This window comes from Lepisosteus platostomus, chromosome 8, assembly GCF_059453375.1.
Source record: "Lepisosteus platostomus isolate fLepPlt1 chromosome 8, fLepPlt1.hap1, whole genome shotgun sequence".
In the NCBI taxonomy this organism is placed as follows: domain Eukaryota; kingdom Metazoa; phylum Chordata; class Actinopteri; order Semionotiformes; family Lepisosteidae; genus Lepisosteus; species Lepisosteus platostomus.
In genome coordinates, this window is record NC_142618.1 from 57,298,188 (window position 1) to 57,312,044 (window position 13,857).

At 36.4% G+C, this 13,857-nt stretch overlaps 1 protein-coding gene across 2 annotated transcripts in view; it reads left to right on the top strand.

Moving 5' to 3' along the window:
- The first annotated feature begins 4,638 nt into the window (after positions 1-4,638).
- LOC148657560 (dual specificity calcium/calmodulin-dependent 3',5'-cyclic nucleotide phosphodiesterase 1C-like) overlaps positions 4,639-13,857 on the top strand; it is a 201,183-nt gene continuing 191,964 nt past the window's right edge. The window contains exon 1 of one of the 2 annotated variants that reach the window (XM_088644009.1): positions 4,639-5,350. In XM_088644009.1, coding sequence (XP_088500135.1) covers positions 5,086-5,350 — 265 coding nt within the window. In that variant the 5' untranslated portion in view covers positions 4,639-5,085. The remainder of the gene's footprint in view (positions 5,351-13,857) is intronic. The other variant, XM_088644010.1, reaches the window with a different exon arrangement.

Here is a 13,857-nt window from a genome sequence, read left to right on the forward strand (position 1 = left end):
AGCTGCTGGTCTACCTCCCAGTTGCCTGTAATGTATGTGGTCCCAGATTAAACTGTTTTCCAAACTGGGGTGTGTTCTACCCTTCCAGGACAAATGTATCAATCTGGATAGAGAAAATGCATATTAAAATGTATCCATCTACATAATATCTTCTTGTAGATATCAAAATGGAATATCTCATTATGTGTTCATTTATTTAAATTGTATTTTTTATTTAAAATAATGATTTAAATGTAAAATAACAGAATATATTCAGTACCATAACAAAATAAGGCATTTTTAATTTAAAGATCCAGAGTTACCTTGGAAACTTGGGAAGGAAAAAGCAATTAAGGCTTTTGAACAACAAAAACTACCTGTCTCGACCTGGCTGCTGGCCAAGTGTTTAATTACTTGTGTTTTGGAAAAGATTAAACAGTACACGCCAACTCCGTGCACCTCCAGTTAATTGCAAGGTGTCAGTTGTGGTTAAAGGAGACATTAAGCATTTTTAATTTCACAGGTATGAAAACAAACTCAATGTAGTCAGGATAAACAACCCATCAGCAGTCTCAAGAGAGGGACTCGAGATTCCTTCTGCTACACCTCCAGCTCCGTGTGCTGTGTTTCCTTTCTCTTCTGGGCCAAGCAGGAAGGAAGGCACAATAGGCTGTTGTCAAAGCATGGTGCTGCTAAATTTAACCTCAGTAATTGGTCTGATCCGGCACTGGGGAACTCCTATAAAAAGGCCCTCACTATGGCAATAAACCCATGTGATCAAAGCAGGGGACAGATAGCAACCAGTGAGATGGTTTTACATTGGGAATTATGTTGGAAACACACTACAGATTTCCATTAAGCCTGTCTTCAAGACTTCTATGTCTCACACTCATACTGTAGAAGAAGGTCTCTGTAGTTTGGTATTGCTCATGAAATTGAAAATAAAAAAAATATATATATATGTTAGTGGTGAAGTTAGTTCAAAGATCAGCAATGAAACAAGGACACGGGGACACAAACAGAAATCAAGAAGACGTGCATTTAAGAAGATGAGCAGGAGGTGTTTCTGTACATAAAGAGTTGCAAGGATCAAATTCACCAGCCTGGTTGTTGAAGCGGATTCCCTGTGCTTTTTGATCACATCTGTAGTCTCCTTATATCATATTTGCAATGTTCCTTATGTTCTTATGGTTCAATAACTGGATTGCCCTGTAGGTATATCATTAAACATCTTTTTCTTGGACAATGGACAATTCCATAGACTCACTTCATTGTACTTCGGTGGTGGGATGTACACATACAAGCTTTCCTCTTTTGGAATAACCATCTCTTCCTTTCATGCCTCTGGCCCTTAATTTGGTTTACTGCTGCCACTCCGCAGGAGAATGGAGCAGAAAGCACTAATGGAAGCTGCTCATCACAGCTGGATATTTATAGTTATCCTGGGGAAAAGACTTGTATCTGTTTGAATTCCTACTAAGGCCGTTCAGGGCAAAGTGGTCAATATTGCTTGGTGGTGGCCTTTCCCTTTCTATATAATCCCTTCTCTTTTTTTCTGCTGTTCTACCTTTGAGGAACACAGACGTCTTAACCCCTTTATTCAGTTCTCACTTCAAGTCAGGAGGCTGTTGGGGCCACTGGGAAGAGTAACCCGCATTGTTTTAAATCCTCCTCTTTCGGCATGTGATGTACTGTAGGTACATATGGCATTGAGCATTGTACTCTCGCAATAGAATTTTAGACTGTGTGCAGCGGGGTTAAAAAAATAAATGCACGCCACAAAAATGTCATAGGATGTGCATTTTCAAATAATGTTTCACCTCCCCTTCAGTAAAAAAAGTTTGATATACACACTTACATTTGATACAAAGAAATTAGATTAAAATCCCTTCTCACCCATGTATACAGTACATGGGTGACTGTGCACGTTTATTACTATGACAAACATTATTTAAAAAGTAAAACTTAAACAGCCTTGCAAACCCAAGATAGAAGTCTGTCACAAGCTGTATTTAAGCAATCAGCTGCAAATCTTCTCAAATGCGGACAAGTACAAAAAGCACTACACACTCAGCAATTAAATGACGGCCTTCTTTGTAAAATGCTCAAAGCCTTGTTCTTCATAAAAGTAAAAACTCAATTAAATGCAATAAGAGGTTTCACCTCTTTCACATCACAGTCATTAAAAGACAGATCAAAAACCTTTAAGCACACTTTATAATGCACTTTGAAAAGGCTGGATGGCATTAAAATCATTTGAAATGTCCTTGCTTTGTGTTACAGTTGTTCAGTATCTGATAGGACTGCAGATCTGCAGACTGCCATTTTTAGCACCCCTTACAAATTGCTCCTGTTGTACAGAATAAACAAAATGTGCCAAGTATTGATCATAATTTACTTTAGGCACTTAATAGATTGATTTTTAGACTTTTTTTAAGGTCTCGCCCTGTATAAATATTCTAAATTCTAAAGTTTTTTGTGTCTAATTTTTTATCATACCTTTTACCATTCTGGTCAGCTCCAATTAACTAGCACACCCTAGATGTACAGATACAGATATAGTCATCCTTTGGTGAAAACATGATTTAAAATATATTGAAATGCATAAGAATTACAGCACATATTCAGACCACCAAGTATTAACTATGTAACACCAACTAAGTATCCTGTTTGGGTATGTCTTAATGGAAATATTGTAATAGGCCTTTAGAAAATGCTGGAATTCACATCCAATTTTTTGTGGTTTTTGTTACTGTCTGAGAATGAAGTGATGAATAGTGTCACAACACATTCTTGTTAATAATTGTGCTCCTATGCCCTTGATCATGCTAGGGTAATGGGTAAGAATACAAGCCTATTCAGTTGCTTAAATTACTTTTTATACATACTGGAGCAGATTTGTAATATGACTACATTAATGTCTGGCAGTGTGGGTCAAGGAGTATAAATAGTTTTTAAATGATATTTATAGGCTGAAGAATTGTCATACTCCAAACAATTAATATATTGCACTCCCTTATTTATCATTGCTGTGTGATGAAGGTTGTACACCTAAAGAGCAGCTTTAATCCATATAAAAAGACTCACACATCATCACATTTTCATTTTGTATTCAGTATGTGTACTATACAACATTTCTGCTCCTGTGTGCTCATTATCTATTAATTGAACAACAGATTTATTTTGTAAATCCTGCAAACATGGCTTCACATCATGGTTATATGTCTTTTCCTTTCTTTGTTTTTCCAATAAGAGGGTAATGCATTGTAGTGAAGCTTTCTCTTTGAGTTACTCAATAATGTAATGGATAATGGCTGTAATAGTTTCTCATTGATGGGCAAGTTTTGGATTGGCCTGTCATTTATGAATTTCCTAGGTTATTTATTTGTACATATGGACAACTTAAGATCATGGCTTAAACTGTAAATGTGGGGTAACCAGGATGTTAAACTTATCTTGAATCTTGTAAGTGTTAATTGATAAGTAACAAATGGTAGTGTTTGAGGCTGAAGTTAAAAGATCCCTGTTACTCTTCTGAGTGGGACATTCCGAGCAATCAGTGACTTCACCTGTGCCAGTGAACACTTACTGAGAAACTGAAAAATAATGATAGTCATTAGGAACAGTTGTATAAAATACACAATGAGAAAATTGAAGCTCAGTAAAAAGCCTGTCTTCAGGTTTTCAGATATGGCCTTATTGGAAAATCAGGTGTTCATGACACACTCAAAATTAATACTGACAGATGCATTGTCACTGAAGACAGCTTCCTTCTTCTTAGCAAAACTGCTTCACAGTTGTTGGACTGGAGCTAAAATGGATCAGTGCGGATTTATTGCCATCACCTACTCTTGGTTTATTTTGAATATACTGTCTTTATATTCATCATTCAAGTAATGTTACAGGGCCTGAAATCAAAAGAAGGGTTCAGCCACTGAAGGGAGAGGACACACACCTTATCAACGCTGAGTGGTGACTTAACAGAAGCACACCTGGGCTGCACTTGAGGGAAGCACTTAATACTTTGCTGATAATTTAATAAAGATTTGCATGACATTCTTTGCCCTCGAGTGCAAATGACAAATTCACAGTACAGGATGTGGCTTTACCTAACACAAACACAAAAGTCCTTCTTGTGAACTATACCACGACTTTATTTATAGTACACAGAAAGTTCATGTTCCAAATCACAAATTAACCCGCTCAAGAATCTCCAAGCGCTCTGGGTTTATCCCCAGTCCTTCTGAAATTATACATACAAGTGCAAGAGTGTATTTTCTTAAAAAGCCCACTAGTTACTTAAACTATACTATGAATCAATACTGCAAACATTGGCGGGCTAATTAGTCATTTAAAACTACTAACTGTACATACGACGTAACTAGGCTATACTATATGCATGTGACCGAGAAGAGAAGTTAACCTGTACCTACTACTTTCATCTTCACTGCTGTAAACAGAGACAGATTTGTCTAATCTGCCGCTCGATTTTTGCGGTTTCTTTTAGTCAGTGTGCTGGTGCGTCTCGACAGAAAAACTAGCCAGACTAATTACAACCATCTGCTTACGTCATTCGATTTGCCTTGGGGAGCTGATATTAGTCAAGTGGAAAACTAAACTGCAACTTGGTCCATGTGACGATATCCACTTCAGACACCGGACTTTTTTTATGTGGACGCTGTGTCAATTGACAGTAACGGCAAAGGAAACTCTGATTCAAAAAAAAATCATGTGAGACGCCTATATGATCTGTATCGTGTATTGGAAAACTTCACACTGTGCTCGCTATCCTGAGAGCGGCACTGTAACAAAAGACAAGAAAGACAAAAAGGAAGACAACAATCTGTATTAAAAGACAACTAAGACCTATGGATGCAATTCAGAGTAATTCATGGCGCTTAAGTTTTTGGCGTCTTTTTCCACATTTTGATTACTGAAGCTAAACACGATACGCTCCATCTACATGACGGGAAAGTTTTTACTACAAGCTGATCTAAACCTGCAATAAAGAACGACGAAACGATAAAAGACGCTCGTCTATAAACGGGCTACGAGATTTGTTTGTTTTTTTTTTTAAAAAAAAGGAAAATTGTAGCAAATGCAGGGATGGGCTCCGTAACATCTGCTTTGACCAGATCGAAGAACGCCGTAGTCCAAGTGGGTTCGGACCCGGAGTCGGAGAGGAGCCAGTCAGCTCCGGAATCCATCCGTCGAAAGAGACGAAGCTTCAATCGCACGAATGTGTTTTCAACCCAGAGGACAAAGCAGAGCACAAGGCAGTCGCTCTCCGAGGTGCTGAAGACGCAGGAGAGCGGGGACTACGCACAGGGCTTGAAGTCGGAGGCAGAGCCCACAGGCAGCGTTAGCGCCGGTAAGTTGGTCCGTTTCCTCGGAGACGGAATTATTTAATCATCATCAACTTCGAGACTGAAAAAACATACAAATTGCCTCAACGATGATGTAGGCGAAAGAAATATAATTGCAAAACTGCAACGCATATAATCTAAAAACATTTTCCGGCTAACAGTTGAAGTATACTGCAAACGGAGTCGGGTCTCTGCAGTGACATAACTAGTGTTGTTTTTATAATGTTAGAATAAGTTCATTTCGTATTTATTAAAATCATATCACTATATTTATCATCTGTTACATTGACTACATAACTACACTGCTGAAATGTGTAAAACGCTACACAAAACATAAGCGATACAATATTTACAATGAGCAGAAACCGAAACTCTTACAGTACGTATAGTATCACCAGAACTGAAACTTTTCTGCTCTAAAGTTTGTGTTGTTTTTAAAAACAGTTGGATTTCTGTAATTGCAATTGTTTATTTTTTAGTTTTTGTAGTAGACACAAAATAACGCTCTAACAATGTGAAGTTACACGGAGTAATACACTTGTTCAGAGAGGACAAGTTTCTGGGCTATAAGTTTTCCATATTGGAGGAATCTTAATTGAACCTCACCTCTATGAAAAATTAGCCACCTCACAAAGGACAAGATTGTATTATTTTATGTAGTTTCCTAGTTTATTAACTATATACATATATTATTGCAATGCATTACTTCTAACCCATTAATTGAAATAAAAGGTCTGATATGATAATGCAAATATGTTTTTCAAAAAACACATATCACTTTCAAAACCTGAATTAAGGATGGATTTTCATTAGATTTCAGGCATTTCAGATTTTAGTTTTTTTTTATTCCAACACTGATCCAGCACTTTTTTCCAGAATCTCTCCACAGTGATGGCAATGACAGAGAAACGTTTGACAGAGAATGCTGTACATGTAGTTTTAACCATCTCATTTCCAACAGATGACGATTATCTTTCAGTATTGTGTCATTGAGAATTATGCATCTGTCTAGGCTTGTTTAAACATTTAATAAAAACAAAAAAAACTTTTTTGTGCTGTTTTCACCATGGAATTAACAGAAAGGGTACTCCTTCCTTTGTATGTTGTATATTTTCTTGTGTGGTCTATATTCTGTGACTAATACCATATGAGTTACTTACCCAGACGTTGTGAAGAAGTGATTAAAAAGGGAATAAGAGGTACATGTAAGAGACCAAAGTGTTGCTGTGATGGAGAGCTCATACACACATATTTCTCCTATAGCTGAATCTCTTAGCATGTGAGCTGTTTTAATCTCATGGTTATGACAAAAAGCAGCCCCATGCAGAAAAGGAAATACACAAACATTATGAACATTAATACTAATATACAATGTAAAGTATAGGACTCTCCCCAACTTTGATGCAGCCTCTTGTGTATACCAAAGGCTTAGTACAGAATTGGTCATGAACGTAGAGTACTAAACTGACTGTTAATGAACAAAATGACTTTTTAGCAGACGTATAAGCAGAACTCTGGGAGATCAGAACTTAACTGGTATGGAAACTAAGAAAATCCTTCCATTAAAATGGGACTATACAATACTCCAGTTCCACTACACACAGAGCAATGTTTCCAAGTCTGTCGCCAGGTCAGAAAAGATCTATAGATGCTTTGAAAAAGGTCAAGTGGAGGGCAGCTAGACATGTTCTCAGCCTGAAGGCAGTGAGTGGTGCTGTCAGATTGAAACAGCTAAATCTGTTTATCATCACCAGGTTACAGCTCACAGCAGAATAGACAGAGGTTTTCCAAATATTTAAATGAATAAATGAAGACGCGGTTCAAGATATTTTTCCAAATTAATTGGTACTGTAAGATCAGTAAATCTCACGAAGAAGCATGAGAACGTAATGCGATTGTATTCAAAATCAATAGATGAAACAATGTTATCACAAGGAAGGAGGGTGAAATTTTTGGATTAGTTCACAGAACAGTTATTCAATGTAACATATCATAAAAGTGAAAGATCCTGCTAGCATCATTTAATTCATAGGGCACTATGACAGCCTGAATGGGCTGTTGGTTTAGATTTTTATTATACTTTGATCTCAATTCTATTTTACCGTACATTATCTTAAAATGGAACCCGAAATATTACCACAAAATGACACAATTACTATCAAGACTCCATATAGATATTAGAATAAAAGTATAAAGTTTGAAATAAAGCATCCTGAAATAGTCCACCAACAATGTTTTTCAATAAGTACTTCTACAATAGCCACCAAAGTAATTATTTTTATTATATAGAGCTAGCAGTAAACCAAACATTCAAACTTCTTAAAACAGTGTCCTTGTTATAATAATAATAATAATAATAATAATAATAATAATAATAATAATAATAATAATAATAATTGCTTACACTTATATAGCGCTTTTCTGGACACTCCACTCAAAGCGCTTTACAGGTAATGGGGTCTCCCCTCCACCACCACCAATGTGCAGCATCCACCTGGATGATGCGACGGCAGCCATAGTGCGCCAGAACGCTCACCACACATCAGCTATTAGTGGGGAGGAGAGCAGAGAGTAATGAAGCCAATTCATAGATTCACATGGAAGATCTTTTATAGAGGTATTCATCGACGTTGACAGTAAATTTTAGCATTTAGCATTTTAGCAAATTTTCTCTATTAACTTTTAGTCCATTTTAGGATTTGCAATAATAACAGTTCTTGCTCTAATAAGCAATTAACATTAAGTACAAATTGAACCCAAGCCTTTATGTACCTATGCATTTTTCCAGTAATAAATGAAGAACAAAATTGTGATGATCACATTTACAGATGATTCTGTATTTACAGTACTGTATGTGTATTTGTGGGTAAGAAAAAAAAACAAATTGCATTTGAACTGGAAAAAGTAAACATCCCAAATGGGAATTGTTCATAAATGCTTTTTGTGTAGTTAAATTTCTGTTAACCTCGCATTTGTTAACACCATCATATATGACATCATATGTGAGATCTTCAAAACGAATTTGTTTGGAGTTTTACAGATAATAACTTACATCATCATACATTATATCTTAACGATTTAATTAGCATGCATGCAAAAAACATAAGGAATTTTTGAGTAACACTCTTTCTATAATGAAAAAATAAATGTTTGCACACATTAAAAACACTGAACTGCAAATGGATTTGGCTGCGAAACAGCAACCTGAAGCTGTTTTTCTCCATCTAAGAATCATACTCCCTGCTTGGAGAGGGTTAATCTTTCTGGGAACCCTAAAGAAATGATTTGCTCGTCCTTTTGGCCAAAGGAGTGGAGTTGGCTTTCCCTAGACAATTAAGGGAATAGGAGCAGTTACCACTCTCTGTGGAGCCATTTTGCTCCACTGGGAAGAGGGAGAGAGTTTCCTGGTGGTTGTGGTGATTTGTATCTCAGGTGAAAGCTGGGAAGTCCCAGAGGAATCCAACAGAAAGTTAGAGAGAGAGATGATGATGGATGGGTAGTTCAAAGTTTTGGAAGGCTAATTTAAAACACAGGGACAGTCTTGGTTTCACCCTAAGCGCATACAGTGGCGAAAAGGCTGTGCTACCCACCTGAGGCACCTGAAATTAACTACAAGTGTTATTCCAAGGTTCCCCGTAGCCACTGTATTCTATCTTTTGAAAGGACCTTTCAGATCAGCCATGTTGTCAAAGCTGATAGCAAGGGTTCTTTTCTGACACAGATGAATGAGACGCTCAGTCAGCCACCTAGATACTCACAATCAGTTGAGCAAGAGGGGCCACATCTAGCCACTACAACAAAACACAATGGTCCTGAACAGAAAAAGTCATATTTAAGAATAAACTGATATTAAAGGGTGAGCGCTGGATATCACCTCCCAAAATAAGAAATAAATAGGAAGGTAATTTGGTGACTTTTGGCATTTGGTGACAAAATTATTAATAAATATTAATAATTGTAAAGTAGGAAATTAGTTTCTTTTCTATATGCAGGCTGCATTCCTGTTGGTCTCTGGTGATTTAGAAGTCGTTTACAGCTATCTGAAAGTTTTCAGGTCAGGTTTACTTTCAAAGACAATAGTTTACCTGCGATGTACAGTACAGTACCTACTGTATATACCAGTTATATTTTCCATGGCTCTTACAAGAATAAATATTAAGAACAAACAGCACGCTGAAGGCATGTTTGGAAGATACACTACAGTGACATACAAGAGTGGTTATCTTGGCTGTTACTTCAAATGTTTCATAAATCTATTATTCTGCAGCTTTCTTTTCACCTGGGTTCTCATTGGCAGAGTAATAGGTTTTACGGTTGCTGGAACACATTTTTATGAGTCATTATTTTACATTATGTACCCTCTAAATCTAGAGGGGATTGACCTAGTAAAGAAAAGATTATTCTACATGTATGTGCAATTAACGCATTCCCTCCAGTGTGTCAGGAGGAATGTTCTTCGATTCTCTGTTTAGTACCAGAAGGAAAGGTAAAATCATACTGAAATAAAATACCTTTGTTCAATGTTTTGCAATTCTCTAGTTCCATGCTTCTCTCAGTTACAATGGGGAATGTCTGAATTCTGCAGTAAAGACATTATTAGTGGTGAAGCACTAATAACATCCGAAGTGGATCTGAATTTTCTCATTGAATTCAGATATTTCTAATTGCTTTGTTTTCCCTAATGACTTCTTTCACACTGGTTTGAAAAAAGAAGTAGCTTTAAAAACAATAATGGACTCTTGTGCCTGTCTTTAAAAGTATGCTGGTATGCAGTTCCTCAGTATTTATACAGTACGACAGGCGTTCATTAGCCAGACATTAGGGTACTGTGCTATAAATTACCTACTAGGCAGCAGAAGAGACAAGAGATAAGAGATGAAACTTCTGTGTGGCTTGCTGGTTTGTCACATACTGTATCCATTTACATTGAGCTTAACCCTGGTCATCTATAACATGACTGAGTTGTAGCTAATAAAATGCTAACCTAACCTGCTGTGCCTGATGTGCCAAAATATGCTAGGCTACTGTAAAAAGTTGATGTTTGCTGTCAGTATACTTAAAAGATGTACAGTAAGATAGATGTAAGATAGCAGTTGTCCAGAGATATACTATATATTTAGTATTTACAAGTTTTGAATCGGTTGTCTACAGTTAATTAGACAGCAAGTTTAATTGGTCCCATACAGAAATAGTCAGAAAAATGCACAATGAAATGTAGTGAAAAAAGAGTAAACCATATAAATAAACCAATCTGTGAGATGCAATAGAGCAGTACTATACAAATTAGAAATGTACAGTACCAATTCAGTCTTTGCAACACTAGGATAAACATCTGGTCATTACATTGCAAACCATGTGTGAGACATTTCTTCAGCAATTCTCTGGAACAGCCATGCATGAATAAAGAACGATACACACTCCTTAATAAAAATGTTTCCGCTAAATTGTGCATGTAATTATTTGTGTTTGGGATTAAATGAAAAAAGGATGTATGGAAATATATTTTCTTTTTTTTGTTTTCTTTACATGTTTTTCAAAAGAAAACAAAGAGAATGAAACAGCTTTTAGCTTTTTACTAGGAGTAACTTTAACCTTAAGGTTGGTTAAGGATTGAGGGAATTGGCATTTTGAGATATTTGTGATATTTTTTGATACAATACCTAATTAATTGCTGTGCTAGAGCTGACTTAATGCAACAAAGCTTCTTTTAGTGCTACAAAATGCAGATGAATAAGGAATAAGGATTAGGTTTAGTGATGAGGAAAACCTGACAATGTGTCATTTATGTTTAATCTTGTGTTCAGTAATTTTAAGTTGTTGTGTGATCACATTTTTGACGATTCTGATCCATGTGTATAAACAGAATTGCTAAGATGAATGTTTCTAAGATGTCTTGTGTAATTTTTTTTGTACATCTAAGAGGTTGTTTCTTAATATGCTGTGTTTTAATAGTCTTCATCATAACACCTACACATTGTATAGCTAAAAATAACAAATAAGAATAAATTCTTTGAAAGAAATCACATGTACCTTTTGATGGAATAATCCATTTCATGTACACATTTGATATGGCAATGTGTTGTAGAGAACTAATATTATTTTACAAGGATTAATCACTAGGTCCTAATAAGTATCTCTAAAAGGACATTTAAATACTCCAGTAGTGACAAGAGTGTGCGTAATCATTAAATGTCTAACTGTAATTTAAATAATCATTAGCAAAGGCACATTAAGGTCCTTTAACTGAAATGAGTCTCCTCTCCATAATGAAGCACATATGTTGTGTTTACTCTTGTAAAAATGGGAATTTGGTAAGGAGAATGAGTACTTAGAGGATGTGGGAACACACAGATAAAATACCAGCATTACGTTAGCTATAGCACATGATAGCTCAAAAGAGAAGTTAATTTCTTTGACCCCTGTCTTCTCCAGGTTCAAATAGAAACCAATATTTTGAAAATATTGTTTTCTACTTTTTGGTGGGTGTATTATATGTTCCATTAGTAAAAAGTTTTGCAGTAGTTTTATAGAATGGACAGAAATTAGATCAGAGCGCAAAATGAAGTAGAAATGCTAGTAGCTTGTTTAAGGTCTGCTTATCTCCATAACTATCCCTCAGTCTATATTTCTATTTTTGGTTGGAAGTTCTGTGCCCTGAGTGTTTTAGTAGTCATTTCAAAACTTGAAAACTGAGCAGCAGATAATTCAGAGGCAATCGAATCTGTTTTTTATCAGTTATAATTATTCCTGATACAATAGCTTTTTCATTTACAGCAGTACTGTCTTGCTGTGAACATAAGAAACGGCCTGTCTGTCCAATTCTACGAATCTATTCATCACCCTGTTGAGGCACCCGATCACAGTCATAATGTACTGTATCAGACCGACCCCTGGGGCTGTCAATTGTCAATCACCAACTTAGTAATGCGCTGTTTTCCCAGGACAATTGTTGCCATAGATACACACATTGGCGTCTTAAGAGAACAAATCTGAGAACAGGTGGATTCCATGCTGAGCTTCCCTTCTAATCCCAGTGGAGGTGAATAACCTGCTACTGTAGATTACTGCTGTGTTGTCTAATGAAGAATTAAAAAAATATATATATTTTGATGTTTCATAACTAACACTTTTCCCAAGGCTTAACAGCATGGTGTCTTCCTTCTCAAAGGAAATTAACCTGAGCGCGATCCCTTTAAAACTGCCAGTCCTTCTCAGTTTGATGTCCAGGGGTACAATTACAGTGCTGAAGAATGGGGGAGTGGGTTTAATGGCTGTGGTTTTAATGGTAATAAGGGTTATATGGCTCAGCAGTAATTACACACTTATTCATTTGCAGCTGGTCTAGAAAGGGTGCTGCTTAATTCTCCATCTAAAACAACCTGTATCAGAAGGAATGCCACATATCCATACTGATAGCGTTATACAATATGTATCAAATGCTTACCTTAGAAAACCATAGCATTCAAGAGAAGCATCCCATTAGGTATACATTTGTGGGACAGGTGAATGTTTTCATTATCTGTGTCCAGTTCAGGAACACATCCCGTGACTTAGGAGGACTAGGTGTGCAATGTATGGTAAAGATAAATGAACTGCTTTAGCCTAACCCATCTATTTCACTCTTATGGTTAGTTAGAGAATGGCCATTCCATACCAGATCAACCAGAGTAATTGCCTGAACTTAATACATTCTGCTAGAAAAATTACTAGGGGGTTATCCCCCCCCCGAGGAATGTTTCTGACAAATCTGAGTCAGTTGGAAAACAAACCTTGCATTTTCTGTCCATCATATCTACTTGTGTCTGTATCATTTGGTATACTGTATTGTCCTTGTTTCTGCAGGAAACTTCAGATCTCAACCTGTTTATTATTTTATTAAACAGAAACTAGGATTAGCTCTAGCCTTGTGAACCAGTAGACTTAGTTTTTGTGTTTCTTGTTTACAGCCTTTCACATACTGTGTGAGTAAGAATCACTATAAATTGAGTTTTAATAAAGAGTCTCACAGTACTTTGATTTCACAAGAGTTATTAACTCTCGTGTAATACTCCTCGTGTATTTCCTGATAATTCAAAAAAGACAAGCTGGCTGAATTCGACAACAGACTTGACCAGAACGATACACTACAAAAATATCGACAAGTATCATCTTAGATGGAAACACATTAAGCTTAATTTAATTGCGAAAAGACGAAACACAGTTAACCACACTTACACATCTGTATTTGAGCTTCTTCAGTTCACCTTACTGTACATGTCCCTTCCTATGGTGTCACATTTTGTGAAATGAGAAAATGTCATATACATACTTTTTAATCTAAATACATTATTCAAAACCTGAATATTCAAATTGAAGACTAAGGCTGCGATAGGTTACAGCAAATGATAGCAAAAACAAAAGCGAAAAAAGTGAAACTTGCTGATCAGATAATTATTCAGACCCCTGAATATCGTTAGCCTCCCAGTCTCTAACCAGTTTCTTCCTCACCTGACTGGGCTGTTGGGATGTTTCA